Genomic DNA, 17,068 nt, shown 5'->3' on the forward strand with positions numbered 1-17,068 from the left:
TCTAGTTCAGTGGCATTCAAGAAGACACACACACAAAGTTGACTGATTGCTCATTTGGGCCTCATAATAGTTTTTGGTTTATACAGAAAGGTCAGCCACAACTTTTTGCCATGCAAGCTGTCAATTAATTTATTCTGGAGGCATTCCCAGCAGGAATGCTAACTGTACACAGCTCCAGAGATACCTTGTCTGGAACACTCTGTACGGTTCTCATCAGGTACTTACAGAAACGTAAAGACCAATTTTTTTGTGCAGAATAGAGCTAATCAAATAAATGTCAAGTTTGTTTTGTGACAAGGCACTTGAAGGCTTCCATTTGTTTAACTTATCTAAATAGGAGTAATAGGTACCAAAAGGCACCTAGCTGCACATAGGGCTTGATTATTATGGAAGAAGAGCTATAAAAATTAGGATGGTCTTGATGTCCCAGAATATCATATCTGTTTGTGCATTGCTGTATTTTCAAGGGGAGTTCAGAGCCTGGATGGCTTTCAGGTTCCTAGATATCTCACTGACAGGGCACAGGGTCTACCTGGAGAAACCATGGCCAAGGGCAGCCCCCTTTTACAGTAACTGCAGGCCACTGGCACCCAGATATTGACAGGCAGGACTGAGCTCCAGCAATCTGATGGTTTTCTAGCAGAGTGTTCATGAAATCAACATGGTGCCCCTGGAACGTTTTGGATTGGACAAGCAGACAAATTCTAATAAAATGAAATTGAATGAAAAAAAAATCTTCAAACTATCTAATGATAGCTGCAGTCCTCATGCTGCCCATATAACATGTGAATCACAGTCCTGATGGACTTCTGCATGCAACAAGTATCTCCAGCCCTTGGAAAAAATCAGCCAAAGGCAGACATCTGATTGTAGTTTCCAAGAGGCTGTCATTGCACTTAATCAAAGATACTACACTAGACAGGTACAGTCTTCTCTTCAGCAACCAAAGACTTCAGGGTGGGAATGTAACTATTTATATCTCAACATTTCCAAAGGCCTCAGTCCAGAGCTCAGCCCTTGTTGTTAAAGTATTAATATAGACATGAGATCCTACCATACTACTAAAATTCATACCAGTATGAACTCCATCTGGCTTTAGAAGAAAACAACCTACACCACTTAACAGACACCCTATCAACTGTAACTCCTGATACACTGGCATCCTCTCAGATTCAATCATGACCTTTACAATTGAAGTAATAAAACTTCACTACCTTTTCAATACATAGGGAAGATGTGAGCTCTCTGTCATCCTGACAGGGCTTTGAATGTACGCATGGTTCCACTTCAGAGGGAGGGTTAAGTAACAGGCTAAATGAGAAACTTAGTGAAGAGCCAGCCATCATGGAGGAAATGAAGAGAAGGCTCAGGCAGGACCTTACAACAGTCTTCCGATACATAAACGGTGCCTGCAAGGAAGCTGGAGAGGGACTTTTTACAAGGGCAGTTAGTGATAGGACAAGGGGGAATGGCTTTAAACTGAAAGAGGGTAAATTTAAATTAGATATTAGGAAGAAGTTCTTCATTGTGAGGGTGGTGAGGCACTGGAACAGGTTGCCCAGAGGAGCTGTGGCTGCTCCATCCCCAGCAGTGTTCAAGGCCAGGTTGGATCACAACTATATGAGATTATCATGTTTCTTTTAAAAAGTAATCACCTCAGGAAAGACAGTGTAGAAAACTTCAGCCAGAATGACCTAGTCTTAAGTTATGAATGAATACTGAAGTTGTGCAATGATTTCCTGTCATCAACAGATGGCTCAATCAGCCTTTCTCCACTGCGTTGTTATGGCTTGGCTTTTTTTTGGTTGTCTTTTGTTTTTCTGGTCTCTCTCTTCTCTCACCCCAAACTTCTTCCTGTCAAAACCCTGTATTTTAGTTATGACAAAGGTCACTATTTTTGACAGATGGCTTCTGGGCCAGTTACATGACACTTTAACAGATACTGCTCAGCTACAGCCATTCTGTACACATATGGGAATATGCCTTTTAATGAGCATTTGGAGGATGACAATGGACCTTGCATACAGGAAGTGCAACATGGTGGAGTTTCTATTTCTCTTGCTTGAATTGATTGAATATACATTCTTTATTTCACAATATTGACAGTACCCTGGCTATTAATGCTCCTCTGGGAGTGCTTTTAACATTCCACATTAATGAGCTACTTCAATATCCTTTTATGAAATAAATCAACCTATCTCAGGCAAGTTTCCTTCTTTTCCTCAATTGTGCAATTTGCCTCTGAAATTACAGCTCAGGCCACAAATAGGCAAGAGTCACCCCTGCACCTGTGACAGCATTCCTCCAGGCCAGAATATGAGAATTTAACATTGTTTGAACAGGAACTCTCCTTATCCCAGAGGGATGAACAGCACAAGCTTAAACCAGTTCCAAAACACCGGTTTCTACATGCCCAGAGAAGCTACTTTTAGGTCACCTTACAAGTTCTCATTGGACTGATGGTAACTAAGAAGTTTGGCCTCTTTGCTGAAGATACAAAACCAAATCACTGTCTTATTGAACCATTAAAAACTCTCGTAGACATGTCTGGAATAGTTTCTCTGTAATATCATGGGGTGTGCAGAACAGATTCATTTCCCATCTGGTATATGAATTTGTTTGCATTATTTGTTTCTATTAGCAACTACAACTTACTAGAAACCACACAAGCATACAGACAGACACAGGTCTTATAAAAAAAATAAAATAAGAAATAAATGAGAAGGGATGAAATGGAGAACAGATAAATATTGAAAAGTGTTTAAGTCAATGGTTTGTCACATCCTTTTAAGAAACTACAGACAAAACGGCATTTCTTAAAGTAATATCAATTTGAAGTTGTCTGATTCAAATGCAGCACACTTCAGCAGATATTCTCTTTAAATCAACTCAGCTCCTGACTTACTTAGCAAACACATACAACTGTGTGCAGATCACACTTTTGACTCACTCTTAACAATCAGACATATGGCCCATCATCTGCTTTCCTTTTGACTTTACTGAATAGCTTGTGTCTCACAGATCACAGAAAAGAGGGGGTGCTTTTCAGGAGTTTGAATGTAGGGAGGGAGCCTTGCAAGTCAGTTCAGAAAGAGTGTTCCACAATTGAGGAATGTCCCAGAAACAGCTGTGGAACTTTATCTGTATTAGCTTGGGATAGTTGCATTACATATAAGCGGGGAAGCTCCAAACACTACATATGCATAATAATGAAGTCTTTATATGCATACATACATATACTTTTTTTCCCACCCACTCCACAAATTATGTACTCTCCATGATGTAGGATGACTACTGTCTTTGTCATACAAAACACTCTGGAATTACAGTGATAACCCAACTCCTTCAGTGGCAACAAAACCCTTTTTGTTTAGCTCTTAAGTTTTTGAGCAGCACATTATCAGACAGCATCAGCACATTTCCTTGGGACTAAAACTCCACAGTGCATGGTGCAACACTAAAACAAAAGGATGCTAATCCATAGAATCTCATTTATGATATAGATGGTTGAAAAAAAAACCAGGCAAATCTTCACAAACAGGTGACCCAATTTGTTGGGATTCGTCTCATAGTGAAATTCACAGCTCTTTCCTTTGTTATCTTTCCTGCTGTACTGCTGACTTCCAATCTGCTAGTGGTTATGTCCCCCTTTTATTATAAAGAACCCTCAAAACATTGCCTGGTGAAGCATTTTCTTTTCACATAGGCAATCTCTGCCAAAGTATAAAGCTGCAATTTTCTGTGACTGAGTTTTCAGTAACAAACAAGACAAACTGTAGATAAATGTAGTATCTTTTATGAGATATTTTTCTAGGACAGCATAAAAAATTGAGCCACTTTCAAGCACAGAAACCTTTTTACAGATTAGATGTCTTCAGAAGGAGAAGTCTTGATCAGTTTGACAGTGGTTCCATTTTCTCTGCAGTCAAGGAGATCATAGTTGACAGACCTGAGCTGGTCTTACCTTGCACAGCTCAGCTTCCAGAAACAGCACAGCCAGGCCAGTTGCCCAGCTTCCTGGAGAGATCTGGCAGGTTGCACTGAGCTCTGTACTACCTTTTTTCACTTAAACCAAATTCTAGTACCTCCACATGTCATATCTTGACTCCACTTTATTGCAAAAACAACGAGAATTTATCACCTATATCTGAGACTTAATGGATTTATCTCTGGGAATTAAACTGCCATTGGAATGTACTCAGAAATGGAAGAAAAAACCTGTGTCAAAAGGAGGTGATTTGCTGAAAAGGTGGCTGCCTAAAGAAAGACTGTCAGCCATACTGGGTCTTTGCAAACGCCATTTTTGTGCAGACAGAAAATAAACCCCAATGTGATGTACAGTCATCTAGAATCAGTGAAAGTGAGTGTCAACATCTTCATGACATACACACTGGAAAGACCCCAGGACCATGCATACACACTGGTTCCCACGTGGGGAGTAGGTGTTTTTGCAGGGTTTCTCACCTCTGAAGATTGAAATCTGGGACTTTTAAACTTCTTCTTCTTAAGGGGTGTCTACATCTTTAGATTACATTCAAAGGAAAGTGTAAGAAGTGTATCTGACCTCTGCAACATCACTATCAGCAGTGGACTGCAATCTGGCCATAATCTCCTAGGAAAAAAATCAGCAGCATTGTAAGAATCCCATGGTCGTTTTACACAAACCTGCAGTAGGTCACAACGGGAGACTCAGTCTCCTTTTCTTGCTAAATCCAGCTCAGCAACATCTCAGTGTGTACAGAGTGTCTCCCCTGCATTCCCTCCCAGAATCTCATTAGCAAAGATATGCCATTTCCAGTTAAATGTGTTGAAAATGCATATGCAGTAATAATCTTCTTATGTGATAATTCTGAATTTTAATGATTTGCACTGAAAATGATAAAATCTCTTTTTGTGACAAACCAGAAACATATCAAACTAATTTTTTTTCTCTTTAACTGTGCAATTCTCTGCTTTGAAAGCTTCTGCTAGGCACTTTGCAAGTGTTCTAAGTAATTTGTCACCTTTGTTTTTTCCTCACTCTGACCAAGAGACTCATTAGTGTTTAAATCCTAAAGAAGCTCTGTAGGGGTATTAGTTTTGCGACACTGCTAGATTTCTTGTGATGCTGCTTGCTAAAACTTATCTCCATTTTATTAAGAACAAATTGGATATGGCTTAATCATAATTGAGTGGAAATTGAGGTGTAACATCCATAAAATGTGCATAAAATTATAATGAAAATAATATTTTTGCCACTTTAATATCCTTTAGCTAATAGCAGAAAAAATGAGTGTGAAATCAGTAGTGCTGCATATAAATCTGTATTAGGTTACACTGTTTTAATGTTAAATTATGAACTAAAAAACCCCCTCTGGAGTCTGCTCCCATTACTACCTTGTTATCCTGATAATTTGTATATTTCACAAAGGTTTGCAATGTCAGTGAAAGTTTGAAAAACTGAGGGAATCAATGGAATCAATTAACAATGTAAATTGACAGAAAAGCTCAGGATCTTAAATGAGGAAGAGCACTGGAATTTCTTGATTTTCCGAAGTACCAAAAGGAACACACATTCTGCATTTCACACATAGTGATACTTGTCAGAAAGGAGATTCAGCCCTGTATTGAAAAGCCACCTACACAGAAGCTGGCTAGTGAGAAACAGGTCACAAGCAATGAATGAAAGTACTGATTTACAGGAAATCTTGGAGATCTGGGAGTGCAGAGGTTATGCAGCATCTGCCACAACTTAGAGGCAGATTTTGCAAAGGAAGTCAAACCAAAGAAGAGCAAGTTCTTTAGGATAAACAGAAGAACAAGCAAAAAGGTAGCAAATGGAGACTCAGCCTCAGTTTCATGGCAGTGTAGAGCATGGAGACAACAGCAGGATGGACATTAGGAGCATGTACGGAAGTGGAAGCCACTGCAGCCTTTGTCTTTGTCCTTGAGCAGTGAATTAACCAGTCCCAAGACAGACTAGTATAACTGACTTAAAGCAAAAAGATCCCCATTCAGAAACAAGTAATCCAGTGATAAGAGAAGTAAATGCAATACCATTTATTTAAAGAGGAGGGAAACTGTGTGTGTTAATATGGAATCATTAGTATGTAAGCCGTTAAAAAAGATTTTGATGGAAAGAATTACCAAAAGCATGGAGGAAGTGAGGAAAATGAAACAGGCTCCCAGGGGCTGCTCATGACAGGCTAAACTGGTATCTTTGCTTGGCAGATATCCAATTTTTTAGACAGCAAGGACAGATACTCTAACTGGGCTTCAGTAAAACATTCAGAAAGGTTCAGCCAGAGAAGGACTGAAATAAAGTCTTCTGCACCCCAGTGGAGGCTGCTTACTTTAAAAGGGCAATACCAGTCCAAAGGTTTGTGGGGTGAGGTTCAGAGGCAGATGTCCAAGGGCCAAAAAGCACGTGCCTCTAGTCTGCCTTTATAATGAACTTACAGACTGCAATACTAACAGATGATGAAAGAATAATGTACACTAGCCTTTAGTAGCCTCTGGGTAAGATTCTTACTTCTAAGATACATATCTAGAGAGGAGATTAGGGCATTAGACATAAATCCCTCTTCTTACTTTGCAGTTCTCAGCAATCTTTCATCTCTGAGCTTTGCATTCTCAGAACTTAATGACAGGGTGCTGCATCAGGAATTACTAATGCAACTTCTATGAAGCACACCATGAACTCCAAACATAGGTTCCTTTGTATAGCATGCCAAAAATGTATTCTTACATGTAATCATCAAAACAAATAAAACATGCTATTTTCAACTAGAAGATCTTTAATGACTATTTTGTAAATTACAATCTGTCTTTATGTATGATTCTGTCCTGCAGCGTAGCATTAGCATTTGGTGGTGTTTACTACCACAGTCCACCATGTAATTGCTACTCACGTAAAGGACTCGCTTCAGCTAAAACTTCAAGTTGCACAGTCCAGAGTAGAAGACATTGAATGTGAAATACCAAATGAAAAAACTGTGCATACTATCAGCTTCTTTCTCTTCTCACTGTTTGCTTCCCTTTCCATATCATCACTTGTTAATCTAACACAGAAATCAGGAATCAGGTCCTCATCAGTGTTAAAGCTACAACAATGCTTTCTCCATACTCACTTTTGGCACATGTGGATTAAATTCTACTGCTCTGTGAATAGCTTCTACTGCATTCATCTCTGCAGTACTCAACCCTCGCCTTGAGGCAGCCTCTGGAGAAAATCTGCAAAAGCAAAGAAATAAATACATTAGGTCAGAAATTCTAGTAAGAAGCAGCAACAAAAAGAATCTAGAACATGGGCCCATGTAACCAAACTGAGTCAATTTCCTATGCTCTCCAAACTTCCATAGCAAGTGGAAACTCTGAGTGATCTATTACATCAAGGCCAATGAAAATCCCAGCAGAAGTGGAAAGCATGTCTGCGTGTAATCATGGAAGAAATTCAGTTCAAACAGTCCTTTCTCTGTCACTACTCTAAATTTGCGCTAAGTACGTCACTAAGGGGCATAATAAAGGCTGAAGTTGCAGAAAAAAGAAAAGCAAAAAAAACCCAAAAAACAACCAAACCAAAAAACCCAATGTCACATTATTGTTGGAGGGTTTCTACTAAAAACAGGTTTGGGGAAGTTTTAGGGAAGTTCCCAACCCAATGCCCCTGGGTCAGGTTGGGATGGAAGCACGATGCAGCAGCAGTAGCGGGTGGTCTACTGGCCGCAGCACCATTGAGGGTAGCATGCCCAAACTGTGGGCAAATCATCTGCCCCAGTGAATGAAAAACCAGACCATGCAATCTCTTTCTCACCTCACACCCCACGGCTAACTCCAGAGCTGTACTTGGCAGGCAGACACCACAGGGAAAGCTGTGACAACCTTAGCCCTGCCCTCCCAAGCTGGAGTCGCTGTGTAGGGAGGAAAGATGTTGCAGTAGGTACTGGCGATCTACAGGATAAAAAGAATGAAAGAAAATTACTTAGATCTTGATGTGTACATACACTTTAAAAGCAAAAACTGTCAGGATGTCAGTCAAGAAAATGGCTTTCCACCCTACTTGCTTTCCAACTTTAGGGAGGCATTCGACCCTCAGGTACACAGACACAACTCTGCCTGGGATTTGTGTGAAGGCATCTGAGAGAAGAATTGGGATTTTTGAGCTCCATCTCACAAGGAGCTGAGCACCCTTTCATAGTGGGCCAATGCTCTTAAGTCCACAGGCATCAAGTAGATGTGCTCAGCACCTTGGAAGGTGGAGACCCAAGAGAAAAACATAACAGGAATGAGCAGATACTTGTGTCTCTAAAAATATGAACGTCATCTACCTTTCAGAATCCCTGACATAGTAACGCTAAATCCACCTGCTGCTATTTAAGTAGACGAGCAATCATCTAACAGCACTTGCAAAATGACATTGCTACCAGTGCATCCACATGTATTTATTACCTTTTTGTGGTGAGGTTTATACAAAGTCGAAGAGGTTCAGCCACACAACACCTTTTAGTTGCATCTTCATTATACTATCTAGGAAGCCAAAGCTCACCCAGAGAGTATATGCAAAACTGAAAAAATAACTGAATTTATGCTATTTCTCTTGTGTTTTTCTGTAATATCTGAAATGCAATGTTTGATCACTGCAATTCTTCCTTATATATAAAGTAATTTTATGAATTTACTGCAGGACTGAATTCTCCTGCTAAGCCAGCAGATTGTTAGGGTGTGGGCTCAGCTATGAGAAATGTCAAGTTAAATCAGGAATTTTGCAGTGGTTCTGATGCACTTACTTGTCAGAGACGGCTCTGGCTTTGAGCAATGCAGCTGTGTAACATATTGTTGCTGATTTTGGTAAGCTTATATCTGTTGAAAAGAAAGAAAAAAGCAAATGTGAAAATGTAAAAGTCCTCAGAAATACTAAGTGATTGATACTTTGGAGTATGCATGGCACACACAAAATTATTATGTGAACTAAGAATACTTTCTAATCTTAGGATTTGTACTCCCACATCACATGTATTTTTGAATTTCCACCAAATATGAAGGCTTTAAAACCTGTGTTAATGACTACTGAAACTGCTATTTAAGCAGCAGCTTAATGAGCATTAGAGAACTAATTTGAAGAGTGGCATGACAGAGACATAATGAAAGAATTCATCACTTCATACATAAAGGTACAGGTAACCTGGAATACATTAATTTTTCCATAGTCCACAAAACATCTAGGTAATAGCTGAGGGCTATCTTATTCTCTCTTCTTGTTTTCATTTAGATGTAGTTGTCTAATGTGAGTATGTGGCAGCTATACAAGTTAAGACAGCTACTTAAGTAATAATGGATTTGACTTGTAAGCAGACAACCATTAGATTTATTGCAGCTAAAGATCAACAGTAAAATAAGGTGGTTTGCTTCTTAAGGAACTCTTGGAACAAAAGATTTACCAGTCTCTGGCCATTTATGGTATTCCAGAGACATATAGGAGCCATAAACCTGACTTAAACCATTAGTTCAACTTATACCTGTTCTCTACCAACAGACTGGCACAAAGCATCCAAAAGTATACATTTGTTCCCACTGTTACAGAGAATTAACTTCACACTAGTCATCTACTCAGCAGACACATTATTGTATAGTGACTGAAATATTCCAGCATGAAAAAGTTAAAGATTAGAGCTAAATAAAAACCAAACAAAAAAAATCCCCCAAACCAACCCTCACTAAAGGCTGGATTCTGCAAACACTTCTGCACACTGCAATATTATAGCTTCCTATAGTAAATAGCAAATATACACAAGGCACTGGAGTAGGCCCAGTGTAAAACTGAGGAGCAGCTAATCTGACTATTCTTCCAAGAAACTATTTAGCCCTCAGTTTGTCATTAGTGTTGATTAGAAAGATGAAATTATCATGGAGCTTGATAACTTTAGGGTTAAGGGAACCTTGTTATTTACTGAACCCTAATGCCTTAAAAGACAGGGCTCCAAAAAGCAGTTAAAGAGGACAAGGAAATCCTATCTCAGTAGTCACCATCCTTCACTTATTAACAAACAACCAAGCAGAACATTGTTCTATTAGACAGGAAACTTTGCCAGAATGACTGAGGCACTTTGAAAATGCTACCTGTTAAATCCTCTCTATTGTCTTTTTATGCACTTGCACTTCAAGTATGAGATGCAAAGATCTTGTGGGATGCTCCCCTACCATATATTCCAATTATAATTTCACTGGAGTATGTAATTGTAGTGACTAAAGTAATTAAAATCAACAGCATGCCAAGCAGTCTGGATGACAGATATGTTAATTACTCCCCTAATAGCAGCTAGCTACAGACACAGATGTGAGCACATCTTCAATGACAGGAGGAGAAAATAGTTATAAGCATCTTCAATAATTCTGCTTATACCAGGTTTTCTTTAACATTAGGAGTTAAAAGCCATTTTCAGTAAACAGAAACGACTTTGCAGAACATACTGGTCTCTGCCTTTCAGTACAAAACTTATTAATCAAATCATAAATGGAATGAAATGTAGAGGAATGGAAAAGAAAAAAGGAAAAAAAATAAAAACCCAAAACCCAAAGAAAACCAAAGATGTGCTGTCATTTTTAAGGTTTTCAATTGGTTTATAGAATACTTTATTTTCCTCTTACCTGTAAGTGTTTCTCTGGGCCATCAAGCCACAATTACCTTACACGAAATATTTTCCTCTCCATCAGTTCAAACCTAGCAATGTTGGTTTAGGATCTGACCTTCACAACATTTTGCACAGAACAAGAGATCTTCCTAGCAGTCCTTGGAAATGATTCTATGATTCTATGAAATACATTTTTCATAGACAAACTCCACATATTAAAAAAGGACCAAGAGAATGTTTGCCTGGACTTCCTCAAATAATGCAGCAAGAGAACCACTGCACTTTTCTATGTTAGAAGGAGCTGAAAACTAGGAGGAATCAAGAGGTCTGCAGTATGAACCGATGTAGCAGAGGATTCCCTATGCCAATGAAAGCTGCTTGCTCGATTTCATCAATGAAAGCAGGTATGCCAGTAAAAGTGAGAATGACAGCAAGAAAATCACAATTCAGCCACAATACACAATCCATGAGGTTAAACAATGAGACCACTCAACACACAAAACCCGTCTAATCGCATGTATAAAAGCTAGTTTCTGCATCAGATCACTGAAACTTGAATGGAGAATGTTCAGTGGAAGTTGTATGGACTCAAGTTGTGAGTATGAGTACAATTACTGGCTAAGAGATTTAGATATCATACAGTGGGAACTGAGCTTGATACAGGGTTAAGTATATTAAATCAGAACACCCTATCACAGAACAATATCTTCTAGTAGGTAGTAAGTGCTCCTGAGCTGGAAACATCTACGCATATAGATTGCAGGATGATCCACAATGAACTGCAGGCATCTGTAAGGAAAGGCAATGTGGTGAGGTGAGATAAGGCTCAGGAACACCACATGAGTCATTCCTGCAGAAGAAATAGGGTTTCTCAAGGAATGTTGTGTTCAAATACAATCACCCATGGTCAAGAACAAAAGTAAACAAAAAGACTGGATTGAAATAATGAAATAATGTCTGAGAGAAGATACAACTGTTCCCTAGGCATACCCACAAGGAACACAAGGAAATGAGAAGTGTTGCTTAGGTAAAGGATAATGTTGGCATATGTAAACACTTCAGAATTTAGGCTGGAGATAAAAAGGTTTTTGAGAAGGGAATTTTTGAGGCAGATTTCCGGGTAGAATAGTGGGGGCAAACAAAATAGCTTATTCTAGAATGGAGCTTGCTCAGCTCATGGAAGGGGTAGTATCATATAGTGAATGCAAATACAAGGGACCTTACTTACCCAGGAGGCCTCTTCCAGTACTATGCTCCTAATGTCTACAGTCCCTCAGAAATGGAAAAAATACATACAAATGGCAACGTTTAAATTACTATGGAGATAGCCCTCAGTAGGTCCATGCCCGCTTCCCTCCTAAAGTGTTTTGCTTTTTATTTGCTCCATATTAGCCCATAAGAATTTAGTTCAGCTATAGTCTGGTCTGACCACTCAGTACTTCAAAATCCTCATATAATTTAGGCTTCATCTCCAAAAACTGGACCCTCATATTTAGAGAAAAGCATGAATCAATTATTTTTGGTTTACAACTTGCATTTAGCAAGGGAATCAAGCCTAAACTAGCCCTAGAAGAGGTCCTCTGTCAGGAACCAAAGTGAAGTTTTTCATAAATGACTGTGTCCGACTCTGTGAGCCATCTGGCAAAATATCTTCACATATACTGTTTCCCAACCTCCTGTGATTACTTGTGGGCTCTCACAATGTGCTGAAAGATGTGACTGCTATTCTGTTGTCAAATCCTTTGGACATTTTTGCCTAATAAGAACTGATGTGTCAATCTAAAAAAGGCTCTCTTTCCTTACTTAAAGGTACTGCTTGTATCTTTAACAGTATATAAAATAGTCTAGGCTCAATTTACTAACATTTTCTTTTGAGTAGCCCCGGTCAGCTATGGGGAGGGCTGGGAAAGTTAATTGTTACTGTCATTTGCTTCATAAAGCAGTTTCTTATGAGAGTGAACTCATGGAAAGATGCTACGGATACAGACTTTCAACCATAATATTGCTACTTCTCTGATCCAAGATATCCACAATATGCAATATATCATCCAAATAGGTCATGGGATCTACCGTTCGTATAAAATAGCAACTAAATCAAGAAATTATGAATCTGAATATAGACTGGTGTAACACTCCCTATCCAAGCCATCAGAAGACCCCAAATGTGAAGACAGGCATGTTGCAATTGCGTTAGACATTAATAAATGCAAAATCTAAGTCACTAATCAGAAATTATTCCTAAATTTGACCCCAAAGTGTACGATATTCCTAAGACAACAATACCTATTTCTATGGGCTTAACTTTAGATAGGTGAACAGTTTTATAAGCATTAACAGAACTTAAATATTTGCTGAAATCTGCTGTACTTACGAGGCCATAATTTGCACAGCAAGAACTGCTAGTTCTTCTCCATAGCAATAGAGACTACATTAAGCTGCTGGAATCATTCATATATTTCCAAATATGTAATTGAAAGTATATCAACACACTGGACTAAGCTCTGTGAAGATGTGAAACAGAAAACGGTGGAATACAGGACTTAATATTGTGCTGTGACTTGAGGGTGAACCCCAGCTCTGAGTTTATCTCCTTCAGCCTTTCTGTAGACAAACAAGTTACAGGCCAACACTTGCTCTGTCAGCACAGAACTCTCCCAGTTCTCTGCACTCGCAGGCCAGATTATCCACTCTTGCACAGGTGGTAGAAAAATTGCTTATGGGAAAGATTGAGTGCTCCAGCAAAGAAGTATGTATAGGCTAGATCAGTGATGACAGAAGAGAGATGCAGTCATCTATGAGGACACAAATACTAAGAAAAAAAAGTGAACTAAGATGATACAAATAGTCAAAAAGCAAGAGCAATGGGATAGAATTAAAAAAAAGAAAGTATGAATGGAACATCGGGGGAAAAACACTTTGTCAAAAAGATCTAGTATTGTGTAGTATTATGTCCCATGAGAATAGTCACTGCATTTTTCCACAAAATGTGGTAGAAACCATGCTGGAGGGAGCAAAACTATGAACACAGTAATCTAATGTTTGCTTTGTGCTTGCAAAATTAAGCAGTTCTGATTCTCTGCATTTTGACATTCTTCCTCAGTGGTGGGAAACACCCCAAAACAAACACAAATACATATCTATGTATGTTAGGGCCTGGATTTTGGTCCCCTGATAGGACAGGGAGAACATTTCAGTACAAACAAAAAGTGTTTATTTTGCCATGACCACAAGGAAAACTTAAAACTCTTAAGTTATAGAAAGAACTCTATGGTCACTGCTGGTTGTAAACACTTCATATGCGGCTCTTGCTGAGGTGCTTATCTCAGTGACCAAGCAGATGTCAGCCCCTTTGATTCAACAGATTTCAATTCTAAATGCATATAGAGGGGAAGGAATAATTTCTTCTACAGGAGATTAGAAAGAGGAAGATTAGTATAATTAGTTTAGACTTTCTGTGCTTTTTCACAAGCAGGAAAAACCAAAAACCCCACAGAATAGTATGGCAAAAAACCAGACCAGATGGTATGAACAGACACCTAGTTGATGCAGAGACCTAGTTGAAGTGACAAGTGATTTTGACAAGAGGGAAAGAGCTGAGTTCTTAGAAGCGGAAGCCGAAAAAGATGCAATGAAAACAAACAAAAAAAAAAGGACAAATGAATCTCCTGGTATTGCTGTTACACAAAGTGGAGCTTTTACTTGATTTGCATCTCTTGGAGAAGGTAGACTAGACTTTGGTATAACCTTAGCTAAACTTTCTCTTAAGGCCTCACTTTCAAAGAAACAAAAAATTATAAAATAGTATGCATAAGGCAATGGTTGCTTCCATCCTGCCACTTGCTACATCTTTAACTCAGAAGGAAACCCCTTTTGCACTTAAGACACCTACTCAGTTGGGTCCACCAGGTAGCACATCTTCTCAAAAACATAAAACATAATCATTACAAGCAATGAAACTGACTGAGTGGAGCCGTGATCTTAAATACATACATACACACAAAACCCCTGGAGACCATAGCTTATGTAATTGAAGTTTCTATGCAGTTAGTTCATCAATCTGCAACCATCTACAAAAGGAATACCTTCAAGTTCAATGTAAATAGAATTTACACATTTTATAAGTATGTAAGGACATGAAGAACTTGGACAGAGGAGGACTGGAGATAGGAGAGTAGTCTTGAATATGCTACATTTTAGTGAACCAATTTCTCAACATGAACTGTTTGGATTCCACTAAACTGAAAGTATTCCAAGACAAAGAAGACTCTGTTTCTAAAGTGTTTTTCCAAAGGCCTACATTTTGATTTGATACTAATTTAAAGCAGAATTCTTTGAAGTAAGCTGTTACCAAATAAAAAAGTGTCAGAGCCTAAAGCAAAACGAGACCTTTTGCATTTAAACCCCATCTTCTTTCTATGTATCTTTTCGTCTAAATTATCTTCTCAAGTGAATTCTGGATTTGGCACTCTGTCTACATGGTGATATAATCTTCATCCTTCTTTGCAAGGGTGTAAGTGAAACGGCAATCTCTATAAGGTGTTCTTCCTGCAAACCAGAAGGCTTACAGTCTCACTGGAAAACACTGTCATTTAAAAAAAAGGAAAGGAAGAACGGGTTCAGGGAGGAACCATTGCATCACTATGACTAAATACACAGGCATCCATTTTTTTTTAAATCTGACTTTCAGTTCCAGAAAGGTCCGAGTTTTCACAGTGCCCAGGTTACAGATAATAACAATCAAAGCAACTGGCTGCCCAAGGAAATTCACAAATCATTTGCTCTAAGCATCACAACAAGTAGACCTACTCCCCTGGAAAACAATCTGTTTAAAAAGCAAGGATAGAGGAGCAGAGAAACTTTATCTACTATGAATACCAGAAGCTTATTCCATCAAGAACAGTCTATTTAGCAGCCATAACTATTTCTGCTATAAATAACGTGGATATGTGTTAAATCAGAGCCAAAAATCTTTTCAGAATTCCAACAGTATTGAGGTCATCTACACTCTATTGACAGACACTGAACTCTGAAACCATAATGATGTAGCTCAGCAACAGTGCATGCCGTCCCACTAATGAGGCCCTTTTTCCATGAATAATGAGTATGGACATCAGCTCTGTTGCCAGGTACATAATATAAACAATTTAACACATGGCTTTTGGTAAAGCAGTGTGTCTGCCTGCAGAGGTTGAAGTTTCACATAATGTGATCCAACTTTCTAGCCCAGGGTGGGGGCAGACTGCTCAAGGAAATAATTTGTTCATATGTTATCAAAATACAATAAATCAGGTTTGGTCTTAGTCAAAAAAAGGCAGTGGAGGGGGACCAAAAGAAACAGCAGATAGGAAAGTATAAATGAGTTCATTGTTTTATATTCTAATAAATCTTACAACACATGAAGCTGATGAGTTCTAAAATGAGCTGAGACTCCCTGAGATGGGCCTTCTGAGACTCATGAACTATAAGGGTTATACTGGTTAAGACTGTTTGCTGAGTCCTTGTATACACCTAGTGTATGCACACACCTTTGCTTCTACATGACAAAGCATGAGTTGAAACTGAGGTTCAAAGTCAGAAGAGTTTTATTTTGAAAAGCCTCATTTGTTGTATTCATGACCTTCGTTTTGATTCCATCAGATGCTTTTAAGAAAACAAAACATGCCTTCAAGTTTTAGCAACTTCCATGACACCAAGTGCCACCATGGTATTGTTTAAAACTACGTATCAGTGCTTTAATATGTATAAGTAGAGCTGGAACAGGAGTTTAGCTTAAGGCTTGGGAGGGCATGGCTTAACTCCCTGTTCTGTCACAGTTCTGTTATCTCCCATGACTATTATCTCATAGCTACATTACAGACTAGAAGGTGCCAAGATCCTGTGGTGCCTGGAGCAAAAAAATGGGCATTTCTCTTTACTTGTGTCTTAATGAGCCAAAATAAAGTTCATGGGGATCTACACCTGTGTCACAGGAATACTGAAACACAAGATGCTACAAGAAAGGCTCTGATGTCACCACTTTAACTTCAACCACTTTGCTTCAACCAGACAAAGAATCTCCAAGATCTCTCCCAGAGTCATTACTGCTACTGCATGGCAGTACTCAAGGGCCTGGGTGACATTTTTATCTCTGCTTAGAATGATTCCAGAAAGAGTTTAAAACATTGTAGGCTGGACTGTTGCAGTGACTACAGTTGCCTGTAATCAGCTGCTTATTTATCTTGTGCTAAACAACTTCAGCTCTGCTACAGTCTGCTGCCAGGGTCTGAAATTCAGCAGTATGATTGTTAGTATCAAGCCAATGATTTCTTGCTAGCCTCATCAAAGTTTATCTTTTTTTCCTAATATGTTAGAAGAAAGTAGTTAGTACATACTCATTAAAAGCTTCTGCAATTTTTTTGGTATACCCTCCAAAGATTCTTTGCTCGTTAAGTACACAGGGGTCAGCACCCCAATAAACTTCT

The 17,068-nt window shown here is 38.8% G+C and overlaps 1 protein-coding gene across 3 annotated transcripts in view; it reads right to left on the minus strand.

The window, feature by feature from the left end:
* Positions 1–17,068, minus strand: part of ST7 (suppression of tumorigenicity 7) — a 149,638-nt gene that overhangs the window by 18,438 nt on the left and 114,132 nt on the right. For all 3 annotated transcript variants that reach the window (XM_061467661.1, XM_061467660.1, XM_061467659.1), the window contains exons 10-11: positions 8,766–8,838; positions 7,110–7,212 (exon numbers count right to left, since the gene is read on the minus strand). In XM_061467661.1, the coding sequence (XP_061323645.1) occupies positions 7,110–7,212; positions 8,766–8,838 (176 nt within the window). The remainder of the gene's footprint in view (positions 1–7,109; positions 7,213–8,765; positions 8,839–17,068) is intronic.

Source organism: Pezoporus flaviventris, unplaced genomic scaffold (genome assembly GCF_033815535.1).
Source record: "Pezoporus flaviventris isolate CSIRO_AGI_PZ_B2104156 unplaced genomic scaffold, CSIRO_AGI_Pfla_v1 ptg000045l, whole genome shotgun sequence".
NCBI lineage: Eukaryota > Metazoa > Chordata > Aves > Psittaciformes > Psittacidae > Pezoporus > Pezoporus flaviventris.